The 13276-nt window shown below is 52.8% G+C and overlaps 1 protein-coding gene across 2 annotated transcripts in view; it reads left to right on the top strand.

The window, feature by feature from the left end:
* Window positions 1-13276, top strand: part of EFR3B (EFR3 homolog B) — a 113630-nt gene that overhangs the window by 83940 nt on the left and 16414 nt on the right. For both annotated transcript variants that reach the window (XM_032293953.1, XM_032293954.1), the window contains 10 exons: window positions 3776-3925; window positions 5160-5294; window positions 5737-5815; window positions 6859-6994; window positions 7241-7402; window positions 8319-8430; window positions 8798-8849; window positions 11199-11371; window positions 12222-12297; window positions 13016-13177. In XM_032293953.1, coding sequence (XP_032149844.1) covers window positions 3776-3925; window positions 5160-5294; window positions 5737-5815; window positions 6859-6994; window positions 7241-7402; window positions 8319-8430; window positions 8798-8849; window positions 11199-11371; window positions 12222-12297; window positions 13016-13177 — 1237 coding nt within the window. The remainder of the gene's footprint in view (window positions 1-3775; window positions 3926-5159; window positions 5295-5736; window positions 5816-6858; window positions 6995-7240; window positions 7403-8318; window positions 8431-8797; window positions 8850-11198; window positions 11372-12221; window positions 12298-13015; window positions 13178-13276) is intronic.

Below are 13276 nucleotides of genomic sequence, written 5' to 3'. Positions count from 1 at the left end.
GTGTGTGTGGTGTGTGTGAGTGGTGTATATGTGTGAGTGTGTGGGGGTGTGTGTGTGGTATATGTGGTGTATATGAGTGTGTGAGTGTGTGTGATGTGTGTGGTATATATGAGTGCATGTGTGTGGTGTGTGTGTGGTATGTGTGAGTGTGGTGTATATGTGTGAGTGTGTGGGGGTGTGTGTGGTATATGAGTATGTGAGTGTGTGGTGTGTGTGTGGTGGGTGTGAGTGTAGGGTATGTGTGTGTGTGGTGTGTTTGAGTGTGTGAGGGGGTGGTGTGATTCCTCAGGGCCAGTGCATCAGTATTATCTGATCTCCCCTTGGATTCAGAGACTTCATGGGGCCTTTGGTCATGGGTAGATCTCCACTGTGCCCACTAAGAGAAGCAGTAAGGGCCAGGCACAGTGGCTCATGCCTGTAATCCCAGCACTTTGGGAGGTTGAGGCAGGCAGATCACTTGAGGTCAGGAGTTCGAGACCAGGCTGGCCAACATGGTGAAACCCTGTCTTCATCAAAAATACAAAAAATTTGCCAGGCGTGGCGGTGTGCAAATGTAGTCCCAGATACTCAGGTGGCCGAGGCACAAGAATCACTTGAGCCAAGGAGATGGAAGTTGCAGTGAGCCAAGATTGTGCCACCACACTCCATCCTGGGTGACAGAGTGAGACTCTGCCTCGATAAATAAATAAATAGGAGCAGTAAGAAATTTCCTCCTCCCCTAGGCCTGATCTTTCTGAAGTTTTGAAAGGCATGGTCAGCTCTGGGTGCAACAGAATGAATCATGTGCATTTATGGAAGGGATTCTGGGGAGACTGAAGGAGTGCAAGGTAATTAGGGAAAGAAGAAAAATTAATTCACGTGCACACATAAGGGAGCCCTGGGTAGAACTTTCTGTGCCAACCAGGCCTGGTTTCCTGCCAGCCAAGCCCTTCTGAGTGGTACAAACGAGTCCAACACGCTGAGGATGTGTTTCACTTGAGCCTTGGGGAGTGCCTTTTTTTTTTTTTTTTTTTTTTTTTTGAGGCAGAGTCTTGCTCTGTTGCCCAGGCTGGAGTGCAGTGGCGTGATCTCGGCTCACTGCAACCTCCGCCTCCCAGGTTCAAGTGATACTCCAGCTTCAGCCTCCTGAGTAGCTGGGATTACAGGCGCACACCACCAAGCCTGGCTAATTTTTGTATTTTCAATAGAGATGGGGTTTCACCATGTTGGTCAGGTTGGTCTCGAACTCCTGACCCTATAATCCGCCTGCCTCAGCCTCCCAACGTACTGGGATTACAGGCGTGAGCCACCGTGTCTGGTGGGGAGTGCCTTTTAACCTGGAACCAAGAAAAGTCAGTAGGACAGTATTCCTGATCGTTCATTCCCAAGTTCGGACAGCTGCCAGCTCAGGGTCTTGAATGTGGTCCAGGTCAGGTCAGTGTGGCCAGGTGCTTCCAGGGAATCCTTGCCCATCCGCCAGTGGCCCTAGAAGTTCCTGGACCAGGGTATGCTGGTGCTCATAGGCTCCTGCCATCCCCAGTCACGGTCCCTTGGTAAGGCCCAGGGTAGCACCCTGACAACCCCAATTAAAACTGAAATTTAAAATGCAACTGGCAACTCAACCTTGAGAAAAACTGCTCATCTCCGATAATCACAAAATGATGTGAATTGAAATAGCTGCAAAATGTGAGGATATTTTGGAGTCATAAAGTTAGAACAGATGTGTAAAACGAGATCCTCAATATGTAAAATGAGATCCTCAATGTGTAAAATGAGATCCGCCGCAGGCACTGTCAGAGTGGCATTCTCCTGCGGCTTGCACATGGGCAGGGGGTTGGGGGCAGTTATTTTGGCAATTTGGGAGCCTTTCATTTCTTTTTTTGAGACAGAGTGTCATCCAGGCTGGAGTGCAATGGCAGGATCTCAGCTCACTGCAACCTCGCCTCCCAGGCTTACTCAGTCCTTCCGCCCCAGCCTCCTGAGTAGCACCACCACACCTAATTTTTTTTTTTGAGACAGGGTCTCACTCTGTTGCCCAGGCAGTAGTGCAGTGGCACAATCTCGGCTCACTGCAACCTTCATCTCCTGGGTTCAAGAGATTCTTCCACCTTAGCCTGCTGAGTAGCTGGGACTACAGGCACCCGCCACCAGGCCTGGCTAAGTTTTGTACTTTTAGTACAGATGGGGTTTCATCATGTTGGCCAGGCTGGTCTCAAACTCCTGACTTCAGGTGATCCACTCACCTCAGCCTCCCAAAGTGCTGGGATTACAAGCGTGAGCCACCACGCCCAGCCTGATTTTTAAATTTTTTGTAGAAACAAGGTTTTGCCATGTTGCCCAGCCTGGTCTCAAACTCCAGAGCTCAAGCAATGCACTGGCCTTGACCTCCCAAAGTGCTGGGGTTACAAGTATGAGCCACTGTGCCTGGCTGCCTTTTATTTCTTACATTTTGACTCAGTGATTCCACTCATGGCAGTGACTTGAAATGTAGTAAATTATTTTATACAATGATGACCCTCATAGCATTATTATAAAAGCAAAATGTTTGGCTGGGCTCACGCCTGTAATCCCAGCACTTTCAGAGGCCAACTTGGGCAGATCATGAGGTCTGGAGTTCGAGACCAGCCTGACCAACATGGTGAAACCCATCTCTACTAAAAATACAAAAATTAGCTGGGCATGGTGGCGGGCTCCTGTAATACCAGCTACTCAGGAGGCTGAGGCAGGAGAATCTCTTGAACCCGAGAGGCAGAGGTTGCAGCGAGCCGAGATTGCGCCATTGCACTCCAGACTGCAGCCTGGGCAACAGAGTGAGACTCTGCCTTAAAAAAAAAGAAAAAAAAAGGAAGAAGCAAAACTTTTGGAAACAACTTAAATGACCAATAGTCACTAGTTTAAAAAGATCTTATGATAGTGTATCAGGCAACCATTCTACATGTTTATGAAGAGTTAATGACACAGGAAAATGCATAGAATGTATGTGAAAAAAGCCAATACAAATCAAATATGCACTAGGTTCTTAATTCTGTAACATATTATGCACAGAAGAAAGGAATGCCATCAAAATGCCAGTAACGATTATCTTTGAGTGGTGGTGGTAGTGGTGAATCTGCTCTTCGCTATACTTTTCTATGATTAGCATGTATTATTTTATAAGCAGAAAAAAGGTTTTTATAAAAAAAGAAAAAGAAAGAAACTTCAGGCTGAAATAAACAGCCAGTGACAAGGGCTTCTTCCCACAGGGCTATGCTGATGCTGGGTCAGCAGAGTGGGGACTGGGGTGGACAAAAGTGGCTCCCTCTGTGCTGTTACTCAGTTTCTCCTCTGGTTAAGCCTAGCCCCAGGCTGAAACCTTCTGTGCCCAGAGAGCCTGCTGCTCTGTGCCTCTCCCTCCAGATCCGCCTCCCCCAGCCTCCACAAGTTGCTCACAGCCTTGGATTCTGCCTCATCAGTTCTTGGCAGCATTTTAAGCTCTCATATCTTGGGCCCAAGCTGGAACAACCCCAGCTGAGTACTAAACACGGGGAGCTGGAGCACCCAGCACCCTAGGGCTGGAGCCTGGGTGGTACTAGGGCAAGGGCAGCCTGGAGTCTCCAGGATGAGTCAGAAGACATGGCTTCCTGGGCTCATGTCTGCCAGCGCCAGGAGGTCCATGAGAGTAGCAGGTGGTCTCCATTCTGCCTTCTGATGGACAAATGTATCCTTAACTCCCAAGCTGTGCTGCTCTCTCAGCCAATAAGCTGGACTTCTCAGGGCTTGAGGACTTCCAAGTCCCATTTCACCCTTTTCCTTACAGAATTCGAATGTCAGGAATCAAAGGCCTGCAAGGGGTGGTGAGGAAGACGGTGAATGATGAACTGCAGGCCAATATCTGGGACCCACAGCACATGGACAAGATCGTTCCATCACTGCTTTTCAATCTGCAGCACGCAGAGGAGGCAGAGAGGTAAGCGGGCAGCGGGGGAGTGGGTCAGTGGATATGGTCAGCCCTCCAAGGGCTGCTTGGGAACCACATGGTTTGGGTTGGTCAGTGAAACCCAGCTGCAAGGCCAGGAACTGTGGCATTGTAGCTTGCTCTGCAGTGAGTCCAAAGCTGGCTCCCTACAGCCATGGGTCTGGCTTTGTGCCAGCCCGCAGTTCCTCTAATGTCTGTGTTACCAAAGGAAGGACGTGGTGGTGCTGGGCTCCCTGGGGGTAAATCGGTTAGTAATAACACACAGAACCAAGAGTCTGGTTGCCTTTTGTCTCCCTGAACGCAGGGCCAAGGAGGCTTTAAGATGCCTTTCGTGGCTCTGATCACTGTGGACTTTCCATCTGGACCTTCCTTCCTCTGTTGCTTCCTGATGCTATTTCTGGCCCTGCAAACGTGCATGCTTGACCAGCCCGCAGCCACTTAGCAAAAGCTTGCAGATTCTGGGTTTTAATCCTAGCCCCCCTAAGCATGGGATTCATTACTGTCCCTGTCCCCTCATTTTTCCCCTCTGTAAAAAGAAATGGGGAGGAAGGTCCACGTTGCTGTCCCACCTGGGCTACCTGTGCACTAGGCTGGTTAGGTCGGTTGAGCCCAGGCTGCTAGAGACTGGGGTGGGGGTAAGGGGGTACGTGTGTCCTCTGGTGGCCATTTCTAGAATAGCATCTCACTGACAAGCTGCTGTGGTCTCTGAGCTGGGAGTCCTCGGGCTCCTCTTCTGGTCCAGATATGGGCTCACTCCCTGTAACCTGGGTATCACTGAGTCTTGCCTGAGCCAACCACTGAGCCTTTCCTTTTCCCTCCCTCTCTTTTCTCTCCTTTCTTCCATTTTTGTTTTTTGCCCCCCTTCCCTGTCTTCATCTCCCGTCTCCTTTTCCTTCTGAAGCCTTAGGTGCATCAAGACACACATGTTCTACGCCTCGCCTGGCCCCTGGGGCTCAGAGCATCCTTCCCACAGGGGCACATCTGGAAATCTTTAAGGATTTCCAGAAAAGGAACTTTATCTCGTCTTCCCCAGTCTTCCTTCACTCCCCACAGTGGGGGGCTTCTTTACCCGTTTAATCTCTGACAGCTGTGACACCTCCCCTATTGCTTAGCATGACCTATGTCAGACTCCTGCTTGTCCTGCATGGATGAGGCACGGAGAGCCAGGACTGCACAGAGCCCAGCCTGCATGCCACCCTCTACCCACATGCCTCTGTCTTCCCAGCCGGTCTCCCTCACCCCTCCAAGCACCTGAGAAGGAGAAAGAGAGCCCCGCGGAGCTGGCTGAGAGGTGCCTTCGGGAGCTGCTGGGCCGGGCTGCCTTTGGCAACATCAAAAATGCCATCAAACCTGTTCTCATGTGAGTACCCGCACCCCACCACCTTGGCCCAGCCTTCCGCCTGGACATGTTTCAGGTCCCTGGCATCTCCTGGCTGGCTGGGAGGAAGGGGATGTTACAGTTGTGGCGCCACAGCCAAGTTGGTCCCTTCCCTGTGCCTGTGTTCCCTGCATTGTGACAGCAGAAGCTGCCATGGGGTGGCCAAAGGCTGCCGGTAGGAAGGCACCCAATGCTAAACGAAGGTGCCCAGCTTCACTGCACACATCCACAGCTGCAGAGCGCTGTCCTTGGCCTCTCTCCAGCGCTGGGTTGGGACTGCCCCAAGGCCCTTCAGGCTTCACTTCCTCACCTGTGAACTGTGCGAGGGGCTCTGAGGAGGCATCCCTCTCCCTCCAAGCTAATCCCTTCTCCCTAACATCACCGGGAGTTTCATAGTTGTTCCCCCACGTTCTCTCCCTCACAGCCATCTGGATAACCATTCTCTTTGGGAGCCAAAGGTGTTCGCCATCCGTTGCTTTAAAATCATCATGTACTCAATTCAGGTACGGTGGCGCCCCAGGCCAGCCAGATCCCGGGACAGGGGCCCCACTGGGAACCAGGCCAGTGCTGAAGTAGAAAGCCAGAAGTCCCCTGTGACTCCTCCAAAGCCACCAGCTGCCTAATCCAGTGCTGCTGAAGCTAGCTGTGAAGAAGGGCCGGCTGGTTTTATTTCCTATACATCACAGACTAATACTTTTATAAAATGCAATTAAAACAAATAATTCTTAGAAAAATTAAATGAAAAACTCATGCAAAATGCAAGCCTATGGATCACACCCTTGGCTGCTATAGCACTGACAAGTTGTTTAGTAAGCACTGACTCTGTCTCGTCCTTACCTCGGTGTAAACCAGTATCAGACCCATCTCGCATGGACGCCAGCCTAGGGGCCACACTTTGAGCAACACTGGAGTAAGCCATGTGGCCTTTGTGGCCCTTGCTGGTAAGACCTGAAGCCTGGGAAATGAAAGGAAGATACTATTTTCAAATGGTCTTTTGACCCATTTTGAAGGACAAGGGCCCTGGAAAACTGTCAGTCAAGGCCTCCACTGGGATTCGACTCTTTTTTTTTTTTTGGGAAACGAAGTCTTACTCTGTTGCCTAAGCTAGAGTGCAGTGGCATGATCTTGGCTCACTGCAACCTCCACCTCCCAGATTCAAGTGATTCTCCTGCCTCAGCCTCCCGAGTAGATGGGACTACAGGCGTTTGTCACCACACCTGGCTAAGTTTTGTACTTTTAGTAGAGACGGAGTTCACTATGTTGGTCAGGATGGTCTTGAACTCCTGGCCTTGTGATCTGCCAGCCTCCGCCTCCCAAAGTGCTGGGACTACAGGCGTGAGCCACCACTCTGGCCTGGATTTGTCTCTTTGTTGGAGGGAGGAGGGAAGGATCCAGGAAGGGCACGAGGTGTCAGTGCCACCTGCAGTGTCTGGGGCCTTGGGACGTCCCTTTAGTTGACCCCCACCTTTGGGTGCCAGGAGAGGGCTGTGCGGCCCAGGGGCCCCGTGGGGTTGCTGTCCAGGCCCAGCTCATCTTCCTCCCGCAGCCGCAGCACTCCCACCTGGTTATCCAGCAGCTCCTGGGCCACCTGGACGCCAACAGCCGCAGCGCCGCGACGGTGCGCGCGGGCATCGTGGAGGTCCTGTCCGAAGCCGCGGTCATCGCAGCCACTGGCTCTGTGGGTAAGGGGCATAGCGAGGGCCTGAGGGCCGGGGACCCCGCGGAGGCTGCCGCCTCTTCCAGAGAGAGGCAAGGGGCAACAGGGAGGGGTTAGAGGCCGTTTTCCTCGGGAGAAGTCCGCCGGGAAGTTGGTGGCGCAGAGGAAGCCCAGGCTGGACGGCGGCCTGGGCCTGCCCTGCCTGCGCTAGGTGCAGGGAGGAGGAGGGTGCCAGCCCTGGATCTCGGGTGTCCCGCTCTGCCGCGCTCAGGGCCCACGGTGCTGGAGATGTTCAACACGCTGCTGAGGCAGCTGCGGCTCAGCATCGACTACGCGCTGACCGGGAGCTACGATGGGGCGGTCAGCCTCGGCACCAAGATCATCAAGGAGCACGAAGAGCGCATGTTCCAGGAGGCCGTCATCAAGACCGTCGGTGCGGCGCGGGGCGGGGCCGAGGGGCGGCGCGGGGCGGGCCAGGGGCTGGGCGGGGCCGAGGGGAGGCCCGAGGGACCCTCGAAAGGGGCGAGGCCGCGGGGACGGCCCGGGGATGGGAGCTGGAGAGGGAGGCGCCGCACTGGGGCGAAGGGCACCCATCCGCGTGCTGTAGGATTGTCCAGCACCCACATGCTATTCGCGGACATCGGAGAAAATGAAGTTGGTCCTTGGTCCGCTGGCTGGGCAGGGCCCGAGCGACAGCACAGAACAGTTGGATGGTTTTCCAGGTCCGAAGTCTCAGACCTTCCTTAGCCCAGTCTCCATCACACCTGCCTGGTGCTTCCAGGTTTGGGCCTCCAGGAGGGAGAGGTGGGGACTAAGAAAAAAGGTTGAGGAAGGGGGCAGGCCAGGAAGAAAGTGTGTGTGCTCCTGGGAGCGGAGATAATAAAGCCGTTTTCACAGCCTGCCTGTCCTGGCCATGTGAGCTTCCCCTCAGCCTGGAGACTTAGGCAGGGCAGGAATGCAGAAGCCGCTGTTCGTGGGAGGCGGATTTACCCTAGGGCAGCCGGTGAAACAAGCGCCCAGCGAGAACTAGGCTCTCCCTGCCCTGGTCCCACGGCCCAGCATTCATCATCCCCACCCACTAGCCAAGGAGCCAAGACCTTAACCACAGCCTCAGGAACAAGAGAAAAAAACGGAGCCTGGAAGAGACCTCCAGAGCTACCTGATGCCTCCCGTTACCAGAGAGGCCGAATCACACCTGGGCCATCCTGGGTTCCTTTCTCTGGGCCTGGATTGACTCCAGAGAGCAGCAGCCCTCGCTCTCTGCAGGTGTTTGTGCAACTGAAAGGCTGAACCAGGAGGGGCCCTGGAGCTTGTGCCTCACTGGACGCCCTCTCCCCCACCTCCCGCAGGCTCCTTTGCCAGCACGCTGCCCACCTACCAGCGCTCCGAGGTGATCCTCTTCATCATGAGCAAGGTCCCGCTGCCGTCCCTGCACCAGGCGGTGGACACGGGCAGGACAGGGTGAGCCACCAATCTCCCCCAGCCCGGAGTCCTCCTCTCCCAGTGGCATTTTCTGATCCCCTCCTTTATCCCTCTTAACTTTCTTGGCTCAGCCCTCTGCTCTCCTTTTACTCTCAAATCCCTCAGCAGCTCGTGGGGCTCGTGGATCCTACGACAATTTCTCAGGCTGCTCCACCAATAACCACCTCCCACCATGGGGGGAGCCCATCACCCCTTGGTCTGCTTCCTGGGTCCAGAAGTCACTGTCCTGGGTAACCCAAGATGATAAGCCTCATGAAGAAACGAAGCAGGGGTAGAACTAAGCTGTCAAGTGTGGGATCTCCACCCCATTACAGTCCTGTTGAGTGTTTGTGTCTCTGGTCTACAGGGAGAACAGGAACCGACTGACCCAGATTATGCTGCTAAAATCCCTCCTGCAGGTGAGCCCCATCTATCCCTATTCCTGCTCTTCCTCTGCAGGAGACAGCTCCAAGGGACCAAGTGAAGGCCTCCACACACAGCTGTGCAGGTTGCTTACTACACAAATACTCCCAGTCATTTGAATGGGGGCTGAAATCTAGCCTGTGCTCCACTCACTAGCCAGGCTGGGCACTCCCAGAGCTGGGTCAGCCAGAGCAGGTGGGGCACCTGTTTCTAATTTTCACAAAGGTTCCTTATTGGCTACGGATAGCCTTGTCACTCAGACATGGTCTGTCTTGAGATGGAATCTGCTGGTTCCCGCCCTGGTTCCCTCCAGGTACCCCCTCTTTCCCTTTTCCCCCTCTGTTTCCCCTGTTTTACCAGCATGTGTTCTTGGCACATTTGCCCACGTCAGTCCCCCAGTCCCCATCCTTCCCATCCTCAGTGTTTTATGTAACTCTTCTTTACATTTTTGCAGCCATCACTAGAGTCTAGATCCATTGCTCTCAAACACCATTCCGATGCCAATCTTGTGATAAATATATTAATTCCCCAGAGGTTTTGAGCTGTTAGCCTGAGTGAGGTCCTAGAATCTGTATTTGTAACAAGCTCCCCAGGTTATTTTGAAGCACAACCCCTGGCCTAAACACAACATCCCACAACCGCCCCTCCTCAGCTAGCATAAACTCAGCTACAAGAAGAATTGTCTAGAAATGCTGTTCTCTGCAAGGTACCTCTTATTTCAGAGTAGATCTCACTTTATAATTTTTTTTTTTTGAAACAGAGTTTTGATTTTGTTGCCCAGGCTGGAGTGCAATGGTGCGATCTCGGCTCACTGCAATATCCGCCTCCTAAGTTCAAGCGATTCTCTTCCTCAGCCTCCCAAGTAGCTGGGAATACAGGCACCTGCCACCACGCCTGACTAATTTTTCATATTTTTAGTAGAGATGGAGTTTCACCATGTTGGCCAGGCTGGTCTTCATCTCCTGACCTCAAGTGATCTGTCCACCTCTGCCTCCCAAAGTGCTGGGATTACAGCACTTTGTGAGCCACTGTGCCCAGCCTCAGTTTATAATTGATGTACAATCAGATTTCAAACTTCTCAGACTGAAGTTGGGAGGTCCCCAGTCCCTTCTCCCTCCCTAGACCTCCCATCTTGTCTCTCAGTCTCTGTCTCTGTTCTCGCCATGCCAGCCTAAACAGACTCCCCCACCCGCCACCTCATGCCTTCCCTCCCCTCCTCTCTAGTCCACACTCCACGGCACTAGATTTTTATAAACCCTTTGTGCTCCAGCACTGTCCTCATATGGTTATCAACTTGGGCTCCATATTCCTGCCATTTTTTTTTTTCTGAGTTTACCCTCACTAATTTGTTCCCAGCATCTTTTTTTTTTTTCTCTCGAGATGGAGTTTCATTCTTGTTGCCCAGACTGGAGTGCAATGGCACAACCTCAGTTCATTGCAACCTCCACCTCCCAGGCTCAAGCAATTTTCCTGCCTCAGCCTCCTGAGTAGCTGAGATTACAGACATGTGCCACCATGCCTGGCTAATTTTGTATTTTTAGTAGAGATGGGGTTTCTCCATGTTGGTCAGGCTGGTCTCAAACTCCCGACCTCAGGTGATCTACCCGCCTCAGCCTCCCAAAGTGCTGGGATTACAGGTGTGAGCCACTGTGCCCAGCCTGTACCCAGCATCTTCTTAAGGTGACAGTGTGGGGCACATCCTCAGGGACCTTCTGAATCATCAAAGTCATTGCTTTGCAATATGGATTTAACAGGAAAAGTGCTTGGCTGCATTTCAATGCTTTGAAGACAGCATATATGGCATGTCATCTATTTATGCCAAACTGGCTTTAGTCACAAAGCCCCATTATTGCCATGCTAACAGTCATGTTACCAGATGCTACCTGTGTGCACTATTTGGTGGTTGCCATGTGTATGAGTTCTGATCCATCAGCCCAGCTGTGAGTTCTTCCACTGTCTCGTTCTTTGTGACGGTCATACTCTTAATGAGGCATTGTGTTCCTGGTGGCTGTTCATCAGTTGTGCCCTAACTGGCTGGAATGTTAGGTTCAGAGATTGCCCGGCTTTTGCTTCCCTCCAGGGCTCATCCTTTGCTTGCTTTTAACACCCTAATGTCCCTGCACGCTGTCCCCATCCATTCACATGTCTACTGAACTCAATGTCATCTAGGTGAATGTTGGAGTGTTCAAAAAATTGCCTGGGCTACAGGGTAGGGGAGGCTGGATTGGGCGATGTCTAGAGAGGATGTATACATCAGATCGGACTTCCACTGACTGCTCCTCCATCTCCTCCTGCACCTGAGAGGGACGGTGTTCCTAGGCACACCTGTCATGCCTCCCTTGCAGGTATCCACAGGTTTCCAGTGCAACAACATGATGTCAGCCCTGCCCAGCAACTTCCTGGACCGCCTCCTCTCCACCGCCCTCATGGAGGATGCAGAAATTCGACTCTTTGTTCTAGAGATTCTCATCAGTTTCATTGATCGTCATGGCAACCGCCACAAGTTCTCTACCATCAGGTGAATTTGGGGTGTCTCCTTCAGGTGATGCAAGATGGGGAGAGGACTCTCCAGTAGGTTCTGTCCTTTGGGCCAGTAGCCTCACACCCAGACGGGAGGACAGTTCAGCTACTCAGTGAGACTCTCCAGGGAGTTGATCACCAACATTGACCCTGGGGTCCTGCAAGGGGAGGAGAGACCAAAGGGCACTTGCGTCTGGGAGAGGAGGAGCGTGGACTGAAGATCTGGAAGATAGAGAGGAGGCACTAAAGGGAGTTTGCAAGTGTGAGGAGGAAGGGGTACAGCGTTATCAGGAGACTGAAAGGACCTGGTGGGGATAAGAAGAGGAAGAGAATAATCAGAGTGAAGATTTAAGAAAAAGGGGTCAGGTGTGGTGGTTCATGCCTATAATCTCAGCACTTTGAGAGGCCAAGGCGGGAGGATCACTTGAGCCCAAGAGTTCCAGCCCAGCCCAGGCAACATAGTGAGACCTCATCTCTACAAGAAAATTTAAAAATTAGCTGAGTGTGGTGGCTCGCACCTGTGATCCCAGCTCCTTGGGAGGCGGAGTTGGGAGGATTGCTTGAGCCCTGGAGGTCAAGGCAGCAGAGAGCTGTGATCACCGAGCCACTGCAGTCCAGCCTAGGTGACAAAATAAGACCCTGTCTCAAAAAGAAAAAAAAGAGAGAAAGATAAAGGGACAAATTCTTGAGAACTTGAGAGGAAAAGGTAATTGGGGTAAGAACCAGGGCCAGGGAGCACTGGAGGCTTTGTACCGACTAACGGTGTTGGGGATAAAGCCCAGTGACCCCCTGTGAGTGCAGGCTGGCCTCGTACAAGAGCTAAGGAGGCCCTTTGCATCCCGTCCCAGTACCCTCAGTGACATCTCTGTCCTAAAGCTGAAAGTGGACAAGTGCTCTCGACAAGACACCGTCTTCATGAAGAAGGTAAGCAAGCATGTCCTCAAGACACAGTGAAGGCCGAGTGCAGTGGCTCACACCTATAATCCAGAACTTTGGGAAGCTGAGGCAGGTGAATCACTTGAGGTCAGGAGCTCAAGACCAGCCTGGCCAACATGGTAAAACCCCTTCTTTACTAAAAGTACAAAAATTAGCCAGGCATGGTGGTGGGCACCGGTAATCCCAGCTACTTGGGAGGCTGAAGCAGGAGAATCTATTGAACCCAGGAGGTGGAGATTGCAGTGAACCGAGATTGTGGCGGTGAACCGAGATTGTGACAGTGTACTCCAGCCTGGGTGACAGAGCAAAAGTCACTGGTGACCACTGACTGCCCCTGGAGCCTGCCTCTTCCCTCTTTGGCTATGCCTCCTCCCTCATGGTCAGATTGACCGGCTGGCCTCTCTAGGAGTCAAGCCCAGAGGGATGAGCCAGTCAAGGGCCAGTCACTGTGTTCTGCTCCTACCCCTGGATTTGGGCAGCAGCTTCTATTGCTGGTTTCCCTAGAACCCAACCTTCCCTACACAAGCCTTCCTGTGTGTGTCCACTTCTGCTGGAGTCTGCTGTAAAGGTATCCCCTCCCCAAGGGAGGAGGGGGCACACACAGCCATCCCCCACATCTTCAGATTGGTCTTCCTCCCTGTTCTCCTTGCCCCTCCTGTCCCTATCCTACCCACCCCGGCCTTCCCCTGCCCGCCCCCATCCCCAGCACTCCCAGCAGCTCTACAGACACATCTACCTGAGCTGCAAGGAGGAAACAAATGTGCAGAAACACTATGAGGCGCTCTATGGCTTGCTGGCCCTCATCAGCATCGAGCTGGCCAACGAGGAGGTGGTGGTGGACCTCATCCGTCTGGTGCTGGCTGTTCAGGTAGGGCCTGGTGTGCACAGGGTGTGGGGCTTGGGATCAGGGGAGGGACCTGTTTTGGCTAATCCCTGATAAAAATATTGAGTGGCAACTGCTTAACAG

The sequence above is a fragment of the Sapajus apella genome, unplaced genomic scaffold (genome assembly GCF_009761245.1).
Source record: "Sapajus apella isolate SASKATOON/1434 unplaced genomic scaffold, GSC_monkey_1.0 scaffold31, whole genome shotgun sequence".
NCBI classification, from domain to species: Eukaryota; Metazoa; Chordata; class Mammalia; order Primates; family Cebidae; genus Sapajus; species Sapajus apella.
This window is presented reverse-complemented; position numbering and strand designations above follow the sequence as displayed.